Here is a 15,376-nt window from a genome sequence, read left to right on the forward strand (position 1 = left end):
CGGTTTATGGAGATTTTTTTAATTTTATTTTTTAAAGAATAGCTCTAGCTCTATGTGCAAGTATACCGTTTTTCATTATGAAAATTTAGTTGAATAGCTAAATACTTTGATTAATTAATTAATTTGAGTCTATCAAATCCAAATGTTGCTTTACTTCCATGTCGTCCATCTGTACATCGACACTGAATTGAGGGGATGACGTACAGGTCTGTACGTCTTCGACAATGTTGACACTGCCGCCCCTCTGAGGTCGACGCTGATTGGTCGACATCGGAGACCCTCCTCTTTCCGTCTGCGCTGGGATTTGGAGGGGGCGATCTTGCTGCCCTGTCTCATCGATTGTACTATCTGTTCTCTTTGAAGGATTTTCGAACAATTTGACGCTGTAGCGTCATACAGGCATCTGTTGTTTTTCTCCATTTGTTTTTGGGCAGTGTGTGTCGGCAAAACTGCCGTGTCCCCGCCTCATTGACGGAAGCAAAGAGCGATACTGAAGCAAGCTGCTGTCATTGCAGCTTCACGTCGAACTGACAGCTAACTTTGGGCTAGTTCAGCAACACAGCGCTACGCTGCACGCTCGTGTGTGTGGGGAGAAAACACCACGTCGTGTGGCAACCGTTTTGTTCGCCGACAGCTTTGTAAGAGGAAACGCGGGACTGCATCGAGATGGTGACTTTGTCATCAGTAATTCGACCTCTGGCTTCTCAGCTTCACCGACAGCTCTTGAGACACTCAAGGAAGAGTCAGTGGCTCACCCACATCCGTGGATGCAATCTGACAGCTTGTTCCAGCAGATTCGTGTTATCGCAAAGTGAGTACCTGCTCTTTAAAGCATCACGATGTGTTGTAAATTGAATTGTGTATGCAGCTACATTGTGTGTGACATTGTTGCTTGTGCCTAAAGTGGAGCTGGCAGTCAGCCGTATTGTTGACGTTGGAAATCTGCAGATAGAGTGTTGGAAAATTAGGACTAGACTTTCGTTGTCGTTGGATTTGAAATTAATTATCCATGATCACTCTGTGTAGGATAGGGACGTCCTCCTATGAGCCTGTGCATTTAATCCCCTTATCTGTCTACAATCCAGGATGCTAGTTTGTTTGGTTTCCAAGAAGCATCGCTATGACGTAGCTGTGAGTAGAATCTGACTGAAGTTTGACAAACTCTGACACACAGGACCGTATTTTGCATTCCATTCAATTATGAATATTCCTAAACACTGCAGCAACACATTGAGCATGTACTTGGTACATGTTTTAGACCTTAACTCACCTGTGTGAGAAGTGGCTGTGACTTCTCCACCACACCCATGAACCGGCCTTTCTTGTTCTCTTGTGCAAACCAGCACCAGTATGGACATCCTCATTCAAGGTGTATGACTCAGAGGCAAATAATTCATGAGTTCACCTCGCCTAAGGTTAAGGCCCCACTGTACGGTATTGTGCATTCATGGAATTTATTATACTAACAGAGGATGTGTTGAAACTAGTGATAGATCGATTATCGGTCGGGCCAATTATCGGGGCCGATATTTGGCATTGGCCTTTATTTTCACTTTCAAAGCGGATAAATTAAACGGTTTATTTTGGTTTGCTGTCACACACTTCCCTCTCTCTCTCTGCTGTGGTTGTGGCTTGCCCACAGCACCATATGCTTGGATTATTGTAGCAGCCAATCAGCAGTAAATTGCCTGTTTGCTTTTTCACCTCACTCCTGGAGAGCTCCCATAGGAATTGTAAGGCAACAGACTTTGCCGAAATTTTCATAAATGTCAGTCTACTACAACTCACAACTAACAGAAAACTATTTGCCATAGTATACTTTAAAGAGATTTATTGAACTATAAGACATGACTGGGAGCTCTGTGAACTTTTTGTTTAACTTTTAAAACTAAATTGTCTATTTTCTAAGATCTAAAAAAGCTTTAACCTGTTCTAAATCAAAATAAAGTTGTTTAATAAACATGTGCTTAAAGGCATTTAAACTAAGTCAAGTTTTGGCGTGTTTATTTTTCAAATTTTTTTTTACACCATTTTTCCCTTCTTTTCAAAACATGAATATCGGCCTCAATGACCACTAATAATTGGTATCGGTATCGGCACTGAAAAAAGCATAGCGGTCCATCACTAGTTGTAACCCATGATCTTGTACATAATGTTTTACAATGTAATTCTGCAAACACAATTATCACAATCATTCATTCTTTTTAGAGAACGGTGAGACAGTGTAATGACAAACCCGAGCCTTCAACTGTTGTTTGTAAAGCAGTTAGAGCGCTTATAATACTATCGTGTATGTCCCAGATTTCACTCAAAGGTGCGTCACTCAATCTTTCATTCTGTTGGAGTGCTGCACCTAACTGTCCATTGCACAGATATTTGTTTCAGGTTAATCACGTGAAATGTTGAATTGTACATTTTGCAGCCTGGTGGTGTAGTGGTTAGGGCGTCTCACAGACAGCTCCAAGGCTTGGGGTTTGAATCGCTGTTGCGGCCTTCCCATGTGACATTGTATGTTCTCCCTGTGCTTGCATTGGTTTTCTCTGGGTACTCCAGCTTCCTGCCACTTTCCAATAACATGAATGTTCAATGAAGACTCAAAATTGTCCATCAGTGTGATTGGGTGCAATTGACGCTACCCTGTTTCTGTTCCCAAAAGTCAGCCGGGAGAGGATCCAACACATCTGCGACCCCCAATGAGGACAAGTGTTATAAAAAAAATGGATGGTTGTCTCAAGCTATTTCTTGCCAGAAGATAAAATGTATTAGACGATGCATGTTCTCCCCTTGTAGTCTGGCTTCCTCAACATCCATTAATCTAGTTAAAGGATATCCAAAGTTTTCTTCCAAGGGCCACATCCAGAAAAGTCAAAGCATTGCGATTTCTTAAATTATACAATATATTATTAGATATCGCAGATTTTGTGTTATATGGCAGGATTTTGCGGCAATCGTTTTGTTAGATGGACTGATGTTACTGCAGACATAAGTTGTGATAAGCGCAAGCCAAAAGGAAAAAGTGTGTAACAGGGAAAAAATGTTGGTGTACTTTTAAACTTGAAAAAAAAAAAAAAGATAAAATGGAGTGCCGACTGCAGAGCAAAACTAGACTACGCAACTGCACGTCCGTGCGTTAATGGGAGCAAATTTAACTGCAATACTGCTTTAAATTGGGAGAATCTTTTTCATCTCTACCTTGGCTTCTCAGACACTCACTCACTTCTCAGGGCAGCTCAATCCACCTGCTCCCTGTAATTCCAATTTAGGGCAGCAGAGGCTGCTGTGGCTGTTCTGTCCAGCAAATATCACATGGGTCTAAAATTTAGAGAAACTTGATTTAGACTCTAAATCAAGTTTCTTTAACCAAGCTAGAAAGCTGTTAAACTGGCATAGGGACTGCTCCAATGTGATCTGCTCGGGAAAGATGAAACATTCTGTCCAATACTTAGCGCTTGTTGGGCGATGCTCAACTTATGTGCGGCTATCAAACTTTAATTTTTTTTTATTATTGTTATTATTTTATTTTATTGTTATCGATTAGGATACTAATACAATTAGGATTTTAAAAAGAAATTAACTAGTCATATGCAGGAAACAAAATCTAATTTTCACTTCAGTATGGTGTAGTTGCACTTTGTTCGGATGAAGATTTGCTACATTATATCACACCTTGCTCAGGGTAAATAATGCACAGCAGTCATCAGTGGGAATGTAAACAAAAAGACAAAATTAACAATGTAGCACATCAAATCTGCCACTTATTTTCTATCACTTTTATGTTTTGTCTTTTTATTTTGTGGGGGATAACACAGCCAAGTGTTCAAAAGAATGATCAACAGAGTTAGCCACACCTCCTCACTAAGTTCAAAGTTGTCTTGTCCTTGCCTTCATGTTTGCTCACTGTGTGGTTTTAAATCACTCTTAAACTTTTTGTTTAGATTTGTTTAGAGGTAGGTTAGGAGCACTCTGACCTAACTTGATGACTACACCACCAGATTCTAGAGACGCAGTATCTTGCACCTCTACAGATGTTTGCTGCTGCATTGTGGAGTTCATAAAAGTTCAATTTCCATTTATGTTTACAATTGTTCTTCTCCAGCTGTCTTTGGCTTTGCGGAGAGGAAGACTCGTGATGTAGACAGGAACAGACTCCAAGCAGACGCACAGCGGCCGACTGAGCATGAAAAGCTTTGAAAGCACGTCATTCGCACCGTTGCAATAACAGAATTAGGCAGCCAAGTGCTCCCAGGAGGAGTCGCTAAAGGCTTAAGGAGATGAAGGTCATCTCCCAGTCAGACCTGTTCAGCTGCGCTCGCAGTGGAAATCTTAAGCCTTGTGCTGCATGATTGCAGATGAAGACAATCAGCGGTTGTTTCTGAGTCTTTGACAGCTACACAATGATTGTTTCCTTTGTAGATGCACTCTCTCATGCTTAAGGCAGCGAGCAACTTTCCTTATAGGCTGCCCTTTAAACACACAAGTGCATTTGTTTTCTATGACTTACATGACCAGATAGAATCAGAAGAAGGCGGGGAGAGGAAGCAGACTTTTGTGTAATTAGTCAGGTCCTTGTACAGACTTTGGACCGAGAAGTCTTTTTGACCCAGCCAGGGGTCCCGGTCTGATTCCCTCCCTGTGGAGGGAAGCTGGGGGCGTGCCAGGACATTCCGCAGGTCACTTTCTGTACAGCCAGCCCACTTGGCTCTTATTTAGTCATTACCTTTAAGGAAGAAATGTACGGCTAGGAGGAAGTAGAATTACTCAGCTGCTCCTTTTGCATTCAGTTTTCTCAGGCAGCCCAAGAAGCAAGTCGGTCTCTTAAGTGTTTATTACTGAGTCATTTCTCACAGTGGCGTTGGTGAAATTTCATTGTAAAATGGACTGCTGTTTAACAATGCAGGAAGCAGCCGAATACAACGTGAAAAGTAGGTTTGGTTTGTCCTTTGTTGTGTGTTTCCATTGACATACTGTGATAAAAGTGTCTGTTTTGACATGTTGTCTTTCTCTTTTTTGTTTCAACCACCCCTTACCTTTACCCAGTGCACCCCATGTGGCAGGGCCCCCTCGCAGTTCCCGGAGGTGACCGCCAGTCTCCGATTGATATTGTCGTCCGCAAGAGTGTCTTTGATTCCCAGCTGAAACATTTGATCGCTGACTACGACCCAACAACTTGCCAGCAAATCTGGAATAATGGTTACTCTTTCCTGGTTGAATATGACGACACGACGGACAAATCAAGTAAGTCATCTTTTGTTAAACATTCATGTGTTAATGTTGTCAAAATAAAATGGCTCAGCTGTCACTGAACTTTGTAGTTTGCTCTTTGCCATGTCCACAGCAGTATTCCTGAGAGGAAATTTTCCCTTGAAATCAGGACATACTCTCACGTTTTAGCCATGTGCAAAAGATGCTCTTCTTTGTCAGCCTCTCTGAAAGAGCACCCTGTGGTTAAGTCAGTTCAGAACATAATGTTACACGGACGAACCACAGATAAGACTATCGTGTTGATCTGGTGACTGTCATGTGACCTTGGCAGTTTCAGTCACTCCAGAGTGAAAGAATAATGACTGGATTACGCAATAAAACGGACTGTTGTCAAGTCAAGTCTTGCCACAACAGATTGCTTGTGTTAATTTGTTTAAAAATTACTCTGATTTTGGAGTCTTTGTTGTTGCTGGGAGAACCACAAAACACTACATTACTCTTTTTAACAGATGTAGATGCATTTACGACATTATGACCTTTTGTCGCTCCGTAATACCACGATAGAAGTCGGGCATTGTTAGCTTTGTAAAAGGCAGGTTTTTTAATTTTTTTTATACCGCTTTTGAATTCAGTTTTGTGATATGGGTCAATTGCTCATAAAATGAAGTTATGATTTGTTTGCTTAAGTCTGAAAAATAAATCAATTCAAAATGAAATATGACACTGATTTGGGTAGTTAAAGGTCAAATCAGTTTGCAGTTAATTTTTAGTGCTAATTACCCGTTGCAATTTTAACCTTTCAGGGATTATAATTAAATAAAAAGCAAGAACAGTCTGCAAAATGAAGAAATATTGGACGATGTTCAATCAAATGCAAGGTTATCAATTCTGCATTCTGCTCATTTTTCTCAAAATTGCTACTTAATGCCCTATTTTAAAACAACAGTCCTCTTTCTTAACCTGTAAATGAAGGTACACGTTCTTTATTTACGGTTAAGTTGCAATTCTGAGTTTTTGCGGGACATTTGGTACTTGAACTAGTTGTTGGAAAGAAAGGTATTTTGAATTCTGGCTACTTTTGAGGGGCCCTTGAAAAAGTACCGACTGGATGTATTGCAATGGATAAATATGTGGCTTCAAATAGTTTTATGACATCTAGTCATAATTCTGTTAGACAATCTTCCCCTGATACAGTAACATAACAGTGATATCACAGTGTTTTTTTTTTATTCCTGATATTGTTAAATTTGTGTATCACAGCCAACATGGTAAAATCATGTCCTCTCATTTGATGCCACAGCTTTGAAAGGGGGCCCTTTGCAAGACAAATTTAGGCTATGCCAGTTCCACTTCCACTGGGGTGAGAGCAACGCCTGGGGCTCAGAGCACACCGTGGACAGGAGGTTATTTCCGGCAGAGGTATGCTACAATCTCTATACTAGAGGTATTCAATTAAAAGTCACAGAGGTCCACGACGAATATTTCTTCCAATTAAAAGGTCCGAACCAAAGTCCAACTTCCCTTCATGTCTAGCCTATGTTCACATTTTTATATAGTTTCAATATTTAGTCATTTTCAACAGAGCGCACTTATATACTAAATATTTAGCAATGTTCCCATTAAACACCTTTTCCAGTAAAACAAATATAAGGCGTTTATTTCACATTCAAGAAAATGTGGCTCCAGGAACTTAAGGGTGCCACTTACGGAAAAAATGGTAAAATATCTCCTGCGGAAATATATCAAGTGCTCAGCTTTGAGTTAACATATTTTGCCTTTTTTTTTCTTAAATCAAAGAGTTATGAGCCTAAAAAAAACGGAAAGCCTAATTATCCAAGTAAACCAGGTCCACATGTTCAGTACACAATCAATAAAAATGGCTGTCCTCATGAAAAACTAATTCAAAATGAGCTATGACACCACCTTTTCTTTTGAATATTTTTTTTAACTTCTCTTAAAATCCATGATACTTTTAATGAACATTTGTTTGCATGCCGCTGGGCTGGAAACGAAAATGTAAAAATCTGTTATACTGCATTCGAAGTTCGATGTTTTTGCGTGCGCTCACCTCAAACTTCAGCGGATAACTTTGCACAAAAGGGCGGTGCTTTGTTTCGTAGTGGCGCTTCGCAATGTTGCGACGGTTTCGGAGCATATGATGCACGCTGGTTTTGAATCGGCTGCAGCCAGAACCAAACTAAATTTCTCCGTCCATTCATTTAAAACAACACGCATCGACCTCGCTAACTTTTTAGCAAGGCATACTGTCAGCAGCACTTTCTTCCGGTCTGCTGCGCAATTGGCAGTGGATCGTAAACAAAAGATTCGATTGGCTCAAATCAGTGACGCATTTTCCGTATTAACTAGAATTGCAGCGCCAACCTTTGCGAATGCGCCCTGAAAAAAATTCATCGTAGTTTGGCCATGGGTCCGGTCCGAACCAGATCCGGACCGCGGTCCGCCATTTGGAGATGCCTGCTCTATACAATGCCGTTTCACTTAATAGTCCTTTGTCCTTCGATGCTTAAATTAGGCAGTTCCACTTGATGGTTGTTTTGCACAGAGGCATATGAAGGGAAAATGCATTTTAGGACCATTAACATGCAATGCATAAAATATAATGCTTTAAGAGCACGTTGGAGTTGCATTTGGCATGTCGACCTCATAGGTGAGTGGTTCTGGGTTCCAATCTTGGCTGAAAACTTTCTGCAGTGGTGGGCGAGTCAGCAAAATTTTGCCAGTCCTTCATTCGGCAGCTGCCGGGTCATCCGTCCGTCACCGTCAGGCCATCATTATTTCAAGTCGAAGCAAAGCTGTAATGTTAATCCACCATTGTTATTTTAATGCACTTCCGTCATCGCTTAATTATACTTCATCACCGCAATTTTGCGACCGTGACTACTTCTTCTTTTTGTTCTTCTGTAGCGTCGGCATGTTGTTGACAACTTATCGGCATCAAGAAGTTACTTAGAGCGTCACATCCACTCGCAGCACAAGCAAACACAGCTAAATAAAAATAAATAAAAAACAGTTCCTCACACACACACGCACACAGACACAGTGTGGTGAAATAAATACAATGTGGGAGAATATCATTGCGGTCTGTGGACAGAGAGGTATACAAGACAGACAGCTTCCCGAGACAAAAAAGGAGCACGTGTCTGGTGAGTGGATTGACTTGTTTACAGTTTTTGAACAGTCCATCAGTGATGGGTTGAGACTGGCTGTCGGTACTGACCCTGTTACACAATTAATAAAGGTATTATAGGCTGGTGTACCCTGCCTCTTGTCCATAGTCAGATGCGATGGACATCAGCTCACCTGCTGTCCCAAACAAGATGAGCAAGAAAAGAAAAGAAATGGACGCAAGACACAATCACTATAATAGACATTCATTTAGCTATATAGCGTGTGTTCGCTCTTGAGCGTTAATTCACAATCGTTATTACGTCATACAAAGTACAGCTGGATGCACAAAAACAATGGAGCGGCTTACATTAATCAGCCAACCCCACAGATCCCGTCAGCTCAGTTTCAGTGTCATTCAGGTCATGGTTTTTGTTTCATTGACCTGAATATTTAGTGTTCTGGTTCAGCCTTTACTGCTGCCATCAGTATCTCAGCAGGCAGCTTTTTGTATTAAAAAAAAAAACATTTCCGGCAACAATTGCTTTTATGCCACTCTCACATGCAATGTTGAGGAAGAATTGTGATTTATAACCTAATCTTGTGTTTTGTCCAAATTTAAATGTGTTTTTTTTTCTTTTCTGCTAGTTGCATAACTGGTATACCAGCTGTATAGCTGCTACGGCAATTTTTGACAGTTATGCATGTGTGTTCTAGTTACCCACTCACTAAGTCTTTTGCCAAGCCCTACTTGCCAATGCTGGGAATGTGTTCATGTCACAGTTCCCATCACCTTTGCATTAACGCGTGCATGTGGAGGCTCAAATTGTAGTTACGGTACTCACATCTGACACTGAGCAGTTGTTGTAAATGGCATGTTTTTTTTCTGTATGTACAGTAGTCCCATTGATGTAACTTATCACTTACTATCAGTGTGGGAAATAAATTGGAATAACAAATCAATAAAACCTGTACTACGCATACAACCTTTGAACATATCTCCCAGGGGGGTTTGAGTCAGCTGTCATTTAAAGTATTTATTGGTCATGTTTTAAAAAAACTATATAATTATTCTCCTTTTATTCTTTTTATTATCAGTTTCAAAGTTTACATGCATTAAACACATTTTGAGGTCAGCTATAACCTATGATAGCTGCTAACCTGGATTCTTTTTTTTTTTTTTTTCAAATTAATCCAGTATTTTGGTTACCTCAATCAGTGAAATCAGAAAGTGAATCATTTTATGAAAAACTTTAATTATGAATATACGCTACTAGAAGCTACCTAATATATAGAGACAGCCAGACGCCCATTTGGGGACTTAGGACGAGAAGTTCTTTTAAAAAGGATGCAAGTAGTTTTTCATTCGTCCCTGTAATCGTCCCTAGCCGGGTGAAGCACTCAGCAGAATGTGAGTGAGTGAGTGTATGTATAAGATGGATTACATAAAGCAGGTGGCTAGGGGGCTAAATAGATATGGCCGGCCAAAAATATTGAGGCGATATGCGTGGCTGTGTGAAGAAGCAATTGAGAGCCAAAATAAGCATCTTCAGGTGCATTTAATATGAGCAAGGGATGTGCAATAAATACAGCGATTTCTACAGTGTGACCACGGTCCGAGCTCATCTGTGAATTTGCCTTGTGTGACAAGAGTCTGAGAAAGGATTCCAGTATGTTCAGTAACTATAGCTGCATTCGGCGTTGTTTGGGGGTAAAACGCAGCTCCTGATATGTAAAATATAGATAATGCACAATTTAATCATGTGGATCCCCGTGGTCCAAAACACCTAATATATGTACTAATCTGTTCTTGAGGCTAAATTTAGATATTGTGGCTTTTAATCAGGTGTATTTTGTAGTCCGGAAATTACGTTAAGTGGATGTGAATAGGAAATTATGTTTAAATTATGTTTATGAATTATGAAACCTTTGCCATTAGCCTCTCGTCATGCACGGACGCTTTTTATTTTTTTGTGGAACGTACTGGTGAAATGCTAGGACGGAAGGATTCCCATGTCAAGGAGGGAGGACGGACCAGCAAAATAGGGTAAAGTGCTCATCCCTGAAATTTACAAGATCTACATGGAAAAAATAAGACTAAAGAATTCAACGTGCCGGGATGAATATCACTGCCTATATTTACTGTCGACCTGAAACAACCAGTTTGACGAAAAGCATACTCTGCATTTTCAGAAATCATTTTAGTAGTTTTGGCATAATTCTGCTAACTAACATAGAAATGGCCTAATGTAACCCGATGTGCCATTCCTTTCTGCAGGGGGCTACAATTAGTCACATTGAAAGTACTGTACAGTGTACTGGTCCGAGAGAAAACACTGAAGCGAGAGTCAAAGAGGAATTTGACTTCATAGTTTATTGCCTCTTGCACACACATTTAAGCTAATTGACGTGTACTATTTGTGTTCTCAGCTCCATTTGGTCCACTGGAACTCAGATAAGTACAGTCTGTTTGAGGAGGCAGTGATGGAGGACAATGGCCTGGCTGTTATTGGAGTCTTTCTCAAGGTAACACACACACACACACAATACTCATACACACACATTTTCAGAACATTCAAAGAACACATTGAGTATCTAGTTTGCACAAACTGTATGTGTCGGCATGGTGGCCTAGTTGTTTGTATATCCGCTTCACATTTCTGAGGTTAGGCCCTTCCTTTGAGGCGTTTGCATGTTCTCCCCTCATGGACGTGGCTTTCCCCGGGGTCCTCCGACTTCATCGAACGTTCCAAAATCGTGCATGTTAAAAGTTCAATGAAAACTCCAAATTGTCTCCATGTGTTAAAGGTTCTTTGTCTACATGTGATCTCTGATTGGCTCGTGAGTACTTTAAATAAACTGGAATAGTCTCCAGTTTACCCGCAAGTCTAATCAGGACATAGGAAATTGATGGATGGATTTGTCCTTGAGAGATCATCAGGACAAAACCAATCTTGTATCTAGTTGTTGTTTTTTTTTTTTTAAACATCCAATTTTGCATTACTTTTAGAAATACAAATGTGAAGCATGACTACAGCTGCTTGTTTTGATTTCAAAGGCAGCTTAGTTTGGCTGCATGCTACTTAAATCCATAAGATCTGTTGGTGGCAGCAAAATTCTCCCTCAATCAATTTACTACCTATCATTACATCACATGGTTAAAAAGTACCAACAAACCTTGAACCAACAAGAACGACTCAACGATCATGTAGATCCTTAATCCAAACAACTCTACGCTTGTGTAGGTGGGGAAGAGACACGATGGCCTGCAAAAACTGGTAGATGCTCTCCCTGCAATCAGACACAAGGTAAGTTCACTATTACACACATTGGACCCATGAGCTTGAACAGGTGTACCTAATGAAGTGGTTTAGGCGAACCCAATTCCAATCAAGTTGGGATGTTGCGTTAAACAAAAGCAGAATACAATGATTTGCAATTCATGTTGAACCTATATTTAATTGTATACACTACAAAGACAAGATGTATAATGTCCAAACTAACATATTTTTTTGTGTTTGGCAAATAATCGTAAACTTAGAATTTGATGGCTGCAACACGTTCCAAATAAGCTGGCACAGGTGGCAAAAAAGAGAAAAATTGAGGAATGCTCATCAAACACCTGCATTGAACGTCACACATGTGACCAGGCTAATAGGGAACAGGTGGATGCATATTTGGGTATAAAAGGTGCTTCCCTGAATTGCTCCGTCATTTACTAGCAAAGATGGGGCGACGTTCACCTATTTGCGAACAACTGCATAAGAAAATAGTCCAACAGTTTAATGTTCGCAAATGTGACAGTAGAAATTATACAGGTAGCCATATTATTTAGTCGTGATTTTTATACACGAGATCACAGTTGTCTAACTCAGTCATCATTTTTATGTGACCCTCCAAAGCAAATTATGTGCATCAACTTCATGTTTCTTGCTAGAATACCAAAATCGCAAATTGTATTCACTTTTAAAAATATTGAGATGGTTGTTACCAAATCCTCTTTTATAATAAATGTAACACATTTTGAACAAACAGTTTTTACTGGCTGCTGACTTCAAAACTAGTTATTCATCAATTTGTTCTGTTTATTTAAAATGACGCAATCATACATTTATTTGGGTTCACGGTCAAAATGTCCCTCCGAAGGAAACTATATCTACCACGTGGCCCGCGACAAAAAACATGTTGACACACGCCTGCTCTAGAAACTGATTGGTTCTGTACATATATAATTATAAAAGTCTTGACGAATTATATTTTTGAACACACCAACACTGAATAACAATCCAGATTAGTTTTTTTAAATAGCTTCTATTGTGTGCTGTGTGTAATGTCTTTAGGGAAGTGTGGTCGAGTTCACCAAATTTGACGCTGGCTGCCTGTTGCCGACTAACACGGAGGATTACTGGACGTACCACGGCTCTCTTACTACGCCTCCGCTGACTGAGTCTGTCACCTGGATCGTCATGAAGCAGCCTATAGAAGTCAGCCATGATCAGGTATATGTAATAGCCCCGAATAGCATCATTCTTGCTCTCCCATCACTCTAATATCTCTTATTTTCCAATTGGTGTTTTTAAACATGCAAAGGTAATGCGGCGTATACGTAAAACGATTTTTGAGACTTGAGAGACCCTACACGTCAAGGAAAACATGTGTGCATACTGCTCTTGATGTGGTTTGAATTCAAGATTACCAACACAACACACCACGTACACAAACTCTCCACTGAGATGGCGACGCTCCTCCCCCAAACCGGATAGACGTCTGTTGTAGTACCAAGACTGACTTGTGAGAGGCAGCATGCCGCCGCCAGGCATCCGGTCTCCAGTTAACTCAGAAGATGAAAGAGCACAAGTGCTGGTAGTAACAGAAGAAATCTAAGAAGCTCAGCTTAACTGTTTAAGGAAGGAATGAATAACGTCCATTGTATCTCGCTTTGGTTCTTTTATCTCAGGCATGTTTTTTTTTAGTTTGTTATTTACCTGACACGTTTCGGCGACAGTCTTTCGCCTTCTTCTGGTTAAGGAAGGCTTCTTTAAGTTTACATGTGTGGTGTGATTGGTAGTGATTGATTTAGTTTAGCTTGGAAAATCGCAAAAGATCTTTAAAATGCACCTCTATATTGATGTATATAAATTTTATGGCAACAATTTCAACACACGGGTTCATCCGTGATGCTTTCAATGAGACGTAACCTGTGTAATTTAGTGCTGGACAAGAGACATACATTGGACAACGAGGAGTACACAAAGAAAAAAAAAGCATCATGCATTGCAAAAAATGTGTAAGGGGTCAGCCAAAATGAGCAAACAAGATGCACACTGGCATGTTATTCCACTAAAGTGTGCTTGCGCGAGTTTGAACGATTTGCTGGCGGAGGGGAGAGGAGCAGGTGACATTAAAAACAAATGTTGTGCTGAGTATTTTTAATACAATACAATATAATACAACTTTATTTATATAGCGCATTTCACAACAGCTGCAGCTGTCACAAAGTGCTTAACATAGATGATAATAAAAAATAGCTATGAAGCAAGAAGTGGCAGTTAAATAGGGCTGGGAATTAAAAAACTTGTTCTCATTGTAAACCGGCCAGCTTGCAAAAACTACGGGTTACTTGCTTCTGCCATTCTGTGCATTGTTCTATGATGTGTACCGCACAAAGCTGCTCATTGCCTCCACCCTCGTAAGGAATTCTGCCTGTTAATTCTGAGCTTTTCATTGACTGCCTCTGTAAGATGCTGCACAATTTTTTTTGCCACAGTTTTACTTGGTATCATTAAGAAGGTAAATTCTGTGACAGTTGTTACAATCTCACAAGCTGTCCAACTTTGGCATCCGAATTTTCAAATTCATTTTCAATTTTCTTTCCAAGTTCATCGAAATAGTGGTTGCCTTAGTTCAGCCGTCAGGTCTGGCTCTGCCTTGAAAAGCTGGTCGTTTTATGCATGCTGGACGTGTTGTTCCCTTGTGGTTGGTGGTCTCCTCCTCCCAATACTATTTTAAATCCCAGAAAGTAATGATCCCTGCTCACATGAAATTTTTGCCTTTTGTCCCCTGCAAGCTGGCTGTCTTCCGGAGCCTTCTGTTTACCTCGGCTGAGGAGGAGGTTCAGAAGAGCATGGTGAACAACTTCCGTGTGCAGCAGCCCCTGCGGGGTCGCACTGTGCGCTCATCCTTCAGTCCCTTCCTAAAGGAGTCACCTTCTGACCAAGACGACCAGCACACCCACTGATGCCACCAAGTCCAGTACTTTGCATCCTGTTACAGTTGGTCCACCGAAACAAGTGTATTTTTTCCAAAAAGGTATTTTAAAGTACAATCAACATCTCTTTCGCAAAACTTTTTTTTCTTATTTTATTTTTGGAGGGGGGGATTTTACAAGCGGTACTGGAAGGATGTGAGGAAAGTTTTATGTTGGGTAAGTTTTGAAAATGTCATTTACATTTTTACAAACTAATGACTGGTTGGTTACTGGTGCAATCTGTAGTTTTAAAGATTTGTATTCACATAAATTATATTTATTTTAAATCGACACTTTATTGATTTTGTTTAAGAGATTCTATCAATCAGCAGCCTAAGGTGAACAATGCAGCTGCTGGCGTAGACTCCACAGCACCGTGTGCTGGCCGCAGTTGGCATAAAAGTAAACGCCACCTTTTTGCACCATGCTGACATATCGTAGTCCCCTGATATGCATTGCGTCACGTTTTATACTGAGAGTCTTTGTTTTCTACCCTGTCTGTGACAAGCATGCCACACAACAAATTAAAGTTGTTAAGCAACATTAATTAACTCTTAATCAGAACACTCAAATGCCAGTTGTGTCTATTTTTATCTTATATAGATAATATAGTACAGTGCCTTTAATTCTGTCAATCTGACTCCAATTGTGGGGTAACTGAAAAGAGGTTATCTCCTCCGTGGTCTAAAATGAGCTTCTCTTGTTCTCAAGACTTTTGTTTACATCTACTGCCACATTCATTGTGATAGTTTCCACCAATCAAGGCCTGCTCAATTGTTGTTAAAAAGAAGAATCACCCAC

General features: G+C 40.3%; 1 protein-coding gene across 2 annotated transcripts; it reads left to right on the forward strand.

The window, feature by feature from the left end:
- The first annotated feature begins 277 nt into the window (after positions 1 to 277).
- On the forward strand, positions 278 to 15,376 carry ca5a (carbonic anhydrase 5a). 2 transcript variants are annotated; one of them, XM_088298020.1, is made up of 7 exons: positions 278 to 811; positions 5,038 to 5,235; positions 6,503 to 6,621; positions 10,759 to 10,854; positions 11,574 to 11,636; positions 12,669 to 12,827; positions 14,396 to 15,376. In XM_088298020.1, the coding sequence occupies exons 1-7, from the start codon at positions 667 to 669 to the stop codon at positions 14,564 to 14,566; spliced, it is 951 nt and encodes a 316-aa protein (XP_088154146.1). In that variant the 5' UTR covers positions 278 to 666; the 3' UTR covers positions 14,567 to 15,376. The 2 variants fall into 2 exon arrangements, with proteins under 2 accessions (XP_088154146.1, XP_088154147.1); XM_088298021.1 differs by lacking the exon at positions 278 to 811 and adding an exon at positions 4,535 to 4,922.

Source organism: Idiotropiscis lumnitzeri, chromosome 6 (genome assembly GCF_059441095.1).
Source record: "Idiotropiscis lumnitzeri isolate Australia: NSW breed Sydney's pygmy pipehorse chromosome 6, RoL_Ilum_1.0, whole genome shotgun sequence".
Lineage (NCBI taxonomy): Eukaryota > Metazoa > Chordata > Actinopteri > Syngnathiformes > Syngnathidae > Idiotropiscis > Idiotropiscis lumnitzeri.

Coding starts and splice junctions, on each gene's coding strand:
- ca5a (XM_088298020.1), top strand. CDS start 667: ATGGTGACTTTGTCATCAGTAATTCGACCTCTGGCTTCTCAGCTTCAC. Junction 11,637..12,668: donor TCCCTGCAATCAGACACAAG/GTAAGTTCACTA, acceptor TAATGTCTTTAG/GGAAGTGTGGTCGAGTTCAC. Junction 12,828..14,395: donor TAGAAGTCAGCCATGATCAG/GTATATGTAATA, acceptor GTCCCCTGCAAG/CTGGCTGTCTTCCGGAGCCT.